The sequence below is a fragment of the Orycteropus afer genome, unplaced genomic scaffold, assembly GCF_000298275.1.
Source record: "Orycteropus afer afer isolate SDZICR_OR568_19922 unplaced genomic scaffold, OryAfe1.0 scaffold00020, whole genome shotgun sequence".
NCBI classification, from domain to species: domain Eukaryota; kingdom Metazoa; phylum Chordata; class Mammalia; order Tubulidentata; family Orycteropodidae; genus Orycteropus; species Orycteropus afer.
In genome coordinates, this window is record NW_006921607.1 from 16,129,939 (window position 1) to 16,136,014 (window position 6,076).

General features: G+C 45.1%; 1 protein-coding gene across 1 annotated transcript in view; it reads left to right on the top strand.

Moving 5' to 3' along the window:
* DHX35 (DEAH-box helicase 35) overlaps positions 1–6,076 on the top strand; it is a 101,070-nt gene that overhangs the window by 91,935 nt on the left and 3,059 nt on the right. Inside the window, exons 13-15 of the mRNA XM_007934751.1 lie at positions 1,198–1,311; positions 2,418–2,512; positions 4,379–4,456. Coding sequence (XP_007932942.1) covers positions 1,198–1,311; positions 2,418–2,512; positions 4,379–4,456 — 287 coding nt within the window. The remainder of the gene's footprint in view (positions 1–1,197; positions 1,312–2,417; positions 2,513–4,378; positions 4,457–6,076) is intronic.

Below are 6,076 nucleotides of genomic sequence, written 5' to 3' on the forward strand. Positions count from 1 at the left end.
CAAGGAGTTTTTCATTTGAACTGATACTTCTCTAATCAAAGGGATTGAAATTTAAAATACTTTCTATTTCTCCACTGGGATGAAGTTGGGAAAATCCCAATTTAACATAGTCTCGAGCTGAATTACCAGCTTTAAAGAGATGACTCTGTGGGGACAAAAGAGAAATGACCTTCCCTGTCTTCCTGTGAGCTCTGCACCATTTGTTTTAATCAGTAAAACGAAAGACTGTGTTCCAGGAGTCTTGGGAATCTAATGAATACCTGGACAGTGGTAAGTGGTAAAGGAGCAGGGAGGGAAGATGGGGAGTTAGAAATACTTATATTTGAAATTTGAAGGAGTCTACTTGTGCAGTGTCTAAGGCATTTGACTGCTGAGCAGAAGGTTGGTAGTTCCAAACCTACCAGCCACTCCGCAGAAGGAAGACTGGGCAGTCTACTTCTGTGAAGATTTACTGTCTTGGAAACCCAAGGGGGATCACAATGAGTCAGAAGCGACTCAATGGCAGTGGGTTTTGTTTGTTTGTTTGTTTGGCTACCCAGTCAGTAAGCTGCCTGGGGGGCAGTTGGGTACCCAGGCCTGGTGTTGGCACTGAATTGTGATCTGGGCTAGTGTTTAGATTCAGAGTTGCCCACTTTGTAATTGCCAGCATAGCATGAAAAGGACTGAGAGCAGGGGATGCGTCCTGGGGTGTCCACAGCATGTGAGGGACTGGGTGTGGAAGATCTAGGCGGCTGGGAGGGAGTAGCTGGAGAGGTGGGTGGTGGAAAAGCAGGAGAGGGAGGGGCAGGGAGGCTGGGGAGGAAGGCTCGGTCAGCTGAGTCAGGTGCTGCTCAGAGCCAGCTTTCTTGACACCATCGCATTATTGGGTCTCTGGAGAAAGGGCAGTCTCTGTGGAGTAGTGGGACAGAAGAGAGGTGGCTGTGGGCTGAGGGGAGAGGAGGCTGCAGGACCATGCCCTTACAATCGGAGTCCTTGAGTAGAAATCACTAGAAGTATCACTTTTTAAAAAGTTGCATGTTCAAGAGCTCAGGCAGATTGCTGCTGCTTGTCCTGTAGCGGTACCTTGGTGTCATGTCAGAGTGAGCTGGGAGTGCATGAATCATCTTTTGGATACCAGTTTTAGCATGCATCATCCTTTCTTCTCTCAGCAACTGTATCGCTTCTTCCAACACAGTGGCACATGCCTCTGAGTCTTAGTTTTGTTCCTAATGGCAGGTCTGGACAAAGACTGTCGGCTAACTGAACCGCTTGGTGTGAGGACAGCGGAGTTTCCTTTGAATCCCATGTTTGCGAAAATGCTGCTTGAATCAGGTGGGTGAGATGACAGCTCTCATTGATTTTATTTTCATCGTCAGAGGAATCTCTCTGAAGTCCCTGGGGAAGTGACACAGGGCACTCAGAGCAGTGAAGCAGCTTTCATGTAAAGCTGTCAGGTTCAGGAAGTGTTGTTGTATTGTCATTCAGTCGCATTCAGCAAACACTTGGTGTGTGTTTGTTTCCTGTGGGCCCACCTCTAACACCTTCAGATTTTCGTGAGGATTTGAGTTGAGACATAAGACCTGGAGATATTAAATTTACAAGTCACAATTATCTGGGGAGTATTATTATTATTATTATTATTAACCCTCCTGGGAAAGCTAATACTAATTTTTCCTTTTGCCTAACTTTGACAGCTGGAAGTCCATGAAAGATGTGTTTCAGAGTAAGCACAGTGCACATTAGCTATACTTGTGTTTTGGAACAACCAGATACTCTTAGCCTTACATTGAAGAACAGGAGTCTTCAAGTGTGCGGTCGGAAGAGTGCACCAGTCATGAGGCAGGAGACTGTGGGGAAGCAGGTCAGGCAGTGAATTGCTCTTGATGTCTAGTGTGGGTTGCTGCAGACTCTGTTCCCCTGTGCTGGCAGCTAGCAGCCCACGTGGTGCTTCGCAGCCCTGTTATATATGCCTCATGGGGCTTCCCAGGCAAGATGAGCCCTATTGAAAGGGAGGTCACTGATAGAATGGTCTGGGGCCAGAAGAGTAGCAGAAGGGACATGGCCCACATATTTTCTGCCCCTTTTCCCTTACTTCCAGGATTCTCAATCCCACATAAGAGAGTAGGGAGTCGATGTGGAGCTTGGGTCAGCCTGAACTGCACCTTGACTTATGGCTGGGTTCCCCCAGTGTTACAGCTCCAGGGCAGACTAGCAGCTTTTCAGAGACCTTCAGGACGTCCACTCTGGTGGGCCACAGGCAGGGCAGTCCATTTGTCAGAGTAGAGTGTTTATATATTATAACCTTAAAAAAACATGAAACTATGTGTAAGTATATGGTCTTAGTTTAAAGTATGGTACAAGGAAAAATTTGGAAAATGTCTTTCACTCCTTGTTGACACGTTGTATGTTTGAATTCAAGCCTGCCCTTTGTTTTATAGGAAATTTTGGCTGCTCTCAGGAAGTCCTAAGCATTGCAGCCATGATGCAGATCCAGAATATCTTTGTGGTCCCCCCAAACCAGAAGTCTCAGGCAGTAAGTCCAGCCTTCTACCTAAGTGGGCCACACAGTCTCTTTCACTGGGGGCTTTCCATTAAATTTGTCCCCAGCAACTGATGAAGACTGAACTGCACAAGTGATATCAGCTCACATTTTGAGGGTTTGTTGTATACCTAGGAGTCCTTGGGTGGCGCCAGGGGTTAAGGACTCAACTGTTAGCCTAAAGGTTGGCGGTTCGTACCCCTCCAAGAGGCACCTTGGAAGACACGCCTCATGATTGCTTCCTAAAGGTCACAGCCTTGAAAACCCTCTGGAGCGTGGCTCTGCTCTGCACACGTGGAGTCGCTGTGAGGCGGAGTCGGCCGCAGATCGCAACCACCACCCTGCTCCTGACATCCTTTCATTTCAGGAAGTGGATGCTGTTAGGATAACTTTTAAAGATGGAGGCACAGAAAGGTTAGGTAACTCACTCATGGTTGCAGAGCCAGAAGTGGCCCCAAATCTTAACTACCGCAGTATTGACTTGCAGTTTCCCAAGATGGAAATTGTCGTTCAGGGTAGTGTGGTAGCAATCTTGGCAGGCTCATTAGTGATGCAAGGAGTAGGCTGGCTGGTCACAGCAGGCCAGTTCTGGGTACTGCACTAGGTTGTGGTGGGCTTGGTGGTGGGGCATTCTGAGCCAAGGAGATGACAAAACCCAGGCTTCAGTGATGACAGAAAAGACTTAATGCTGGAATGACTGTGAAGAAAAAGTTATGATTAAAGAGTAGTCCGGAGATGAGGTGTACTGATAGAGGTAGGTCAGCGGTGAGGTCACGGTCTGAGAGGTGGCAGCCTTGCCCAGGGAGGGGCTGAGTTGGATGTGTAGTGAGGAGGAGAGAAGCTTTCTTATGAATTGTTGTCATCTTCCTGACAGGTGTATGCCTATGGCTTACAAAGTTCTCCTGCCTGCATGCTCAAATGGTTGGGTGCATGTTCTCTCTCTTTTTTCTTTTTAAACCTTTTTAAGAATCCTACCTGAGGGCAAGCAAACGTATTACGAAGATGGGAAAACGGAAGTTCTAGCCACTCTGTCGAAAGCTGCAGCCTGCTCCCCCTTGTGTGCCTGCTCCCTGCTGCATTTTTCTCCTCCAGCACTTCTCACTCCCTAACATACTATATATTTTGCTTATGCATTTTATTTCTGTCTGTCTCCCACCACTGTTTTGCTCACTGCTACATCTCAAATGCTCAGAACAGTGCCTGGTCTGTAGTAAGTGCTCCGCCAATCTTTGTTGATGAATGAACAGAAGGAAATGGGGAGAAAGGGAGGTTGATTGATTGGTATTTGGTGAAAGGAGAAGATTATGAAGTTTATGAGTATATTTGTATACTTGCATATGTATGTATATACTGCTCTTTGAACCCATGGTAGCAAATGGCATTGCCCAGAATCTTACAGAAAGGAACATTTAGAAACGGAGTCTGAAAGAATTGTGCAGCCAGTGGCTACCTAGGAATGTTGGGTGTCTGCCATGTGTTAGGTAGCCAGCCCTCTGACCTCTTAGAGTGTGTGTTCTATTGGGGGTTGAGAGGAGTTCTTCTGAAAGAAATGATAGCAGCTGGGCAGCCGGGAAGACAAGAACACTGACCTTTGGCTAATACCTCTGCCAGGTATTCATAATAGATTATTTTAATCCCGCAGCAATCTTGATAGGGAAGTTTAATTGATCAGTTTCACAGATAAGGAGACTGAGGCCAAGAAATCTGCTATCTGAGGTCTTTTGGAAATGGCAGAGCTTGAACGGTGGGGACCAGGTCTTTGTGACTCTGTAACCCATGGTGATTCACTGTGCCATGTTCCCTCCTGGTACACGCGGCCACACAGGAGTCAACTTCTGTATGTTGCTTTACTCTTTCCAGATTCGAGTGCACCGGAAATTTGCTGTGGAGGAGGGCGATCATCTCACTATGCTCAATGTGTATGAAACATTCATCAAAGTAAGCACAACTCTGCTTAGAGGCCCCCTGCACACCCACTCTAGAGAGATCTAGGGCCCTTGAAGTTCAGTTCATAAAGGAATGGCCAGCAGACCCTTGTATTTTCCTGTTAGATTTATTGCCAGTACTTCTACTCTCATCTGTGTGTTGGGCCTCCTTCCTGGAAGAACTGAAGAGTCACTTACTGCTTTTCCTCAGGGCCTAGAAATATGATGTACTAACAGCAGCTGACTGCTTGACACTCCACAATACACTCTCCCTCTCTGTCCCATATCCACCCAATATTGTTGAACAGAAGGCAGAATCTGAGTAAGAGGCTCTGTCAAGTAAACAACATGAAAGTAACTTGTAGTCTTGGGTTGAGTCTTTAATGCTGCCTGTGGTGAGCTTGGGACTTCACTTAGTGACCACTCCCACCAGCTACCTGGCACCTTGTGAGAAGACATTTAGGCCAGGATGTGTATATATTCACAATGCCTACTCATGTTACCATAAATCAAAAACCAGACCCACTTCTGTCGAGTCGTTTCGGACTTATAGTGATCCCCATTGGGTTTTCAAGGTGGTGAATCTTACGGAAGTAGATTGCCCCATCTTCCTTCCGAGGAGCAGCTGGTGGGTTTGAACTGCCACCCTTCTGGTTAGCAGTCAGATGCCTTAGGCACTGCGCCACCAGATCTCCTTATGTTCAGTCACAAGTAATGTTAATTTTTATTGTTCTTAATATTCTAGAAAAGTAAGGACAAATAACACAGCTTAGCGTTCTCACTAAAAATTGCTGAAAAAAGATAGAATCTAAGGCAGTTAAAAAATGATATAAAGGAAATGTATGAGGGAGAAATTCAGTATTTCTGGTTTTCAGTATCTTGTATTCATCTCTTAACTTTTTTTAGAAGAGAAATACTGAATTTTGTTTTATCAGGCATTTGAGAAAGATTTTTTTTCCTGAAACTGTTTATTAATTAAACAATCTCTCTCGAGACAGGTTAAATGAGTTACAGTTTGTTTGTACAAATACAGTGTACCATCTGTAATTGGAAGCATCCTCTCCCAGTGGAATGGGGGCCAGGTCGACACTGCATTACTCTGCAATTGCCTTCTTGGCAGATACTCTGTGAATTACGTTTTCTTGTTTAGAACACTCTTTCCCTGGCTTCCGGTATACTTCCAGAGGCACATTCCCACTGCGATAATTTAATCCAAGAGATGACAGTCATACTTAAGAATGCAGAGAACAGTTGAGCACTGTTGATGGAAAATTGTACTTTATGGGTACATACAGCTGTACCTTGGTATCCACAGGAGATTGGTCCTGAGACCCCCAGTGGATACGCAAATCCATGGATCTCAAGTCCCCTCTGTAAAATGGTGGAGTATTTGCATATAACCTATGCACATTCTCCCGTGTGCTTTAAATCATCTCTAGATTATTTAATACGATGTAAATGCTATTAAATAGCACCTTATGCTCCCTCTTAGCCTTTGAGGGACTGCTAATAAATGGTCTTTTTTTTTTTTTTAACTTGTGTATTTATTTATTTTATTTTTTTAATTGTGATTTGGGTGAAAGTTTACAGAGCAAATTCACTTTCCTAATAAATGGTCATTTAATTGCTTTGG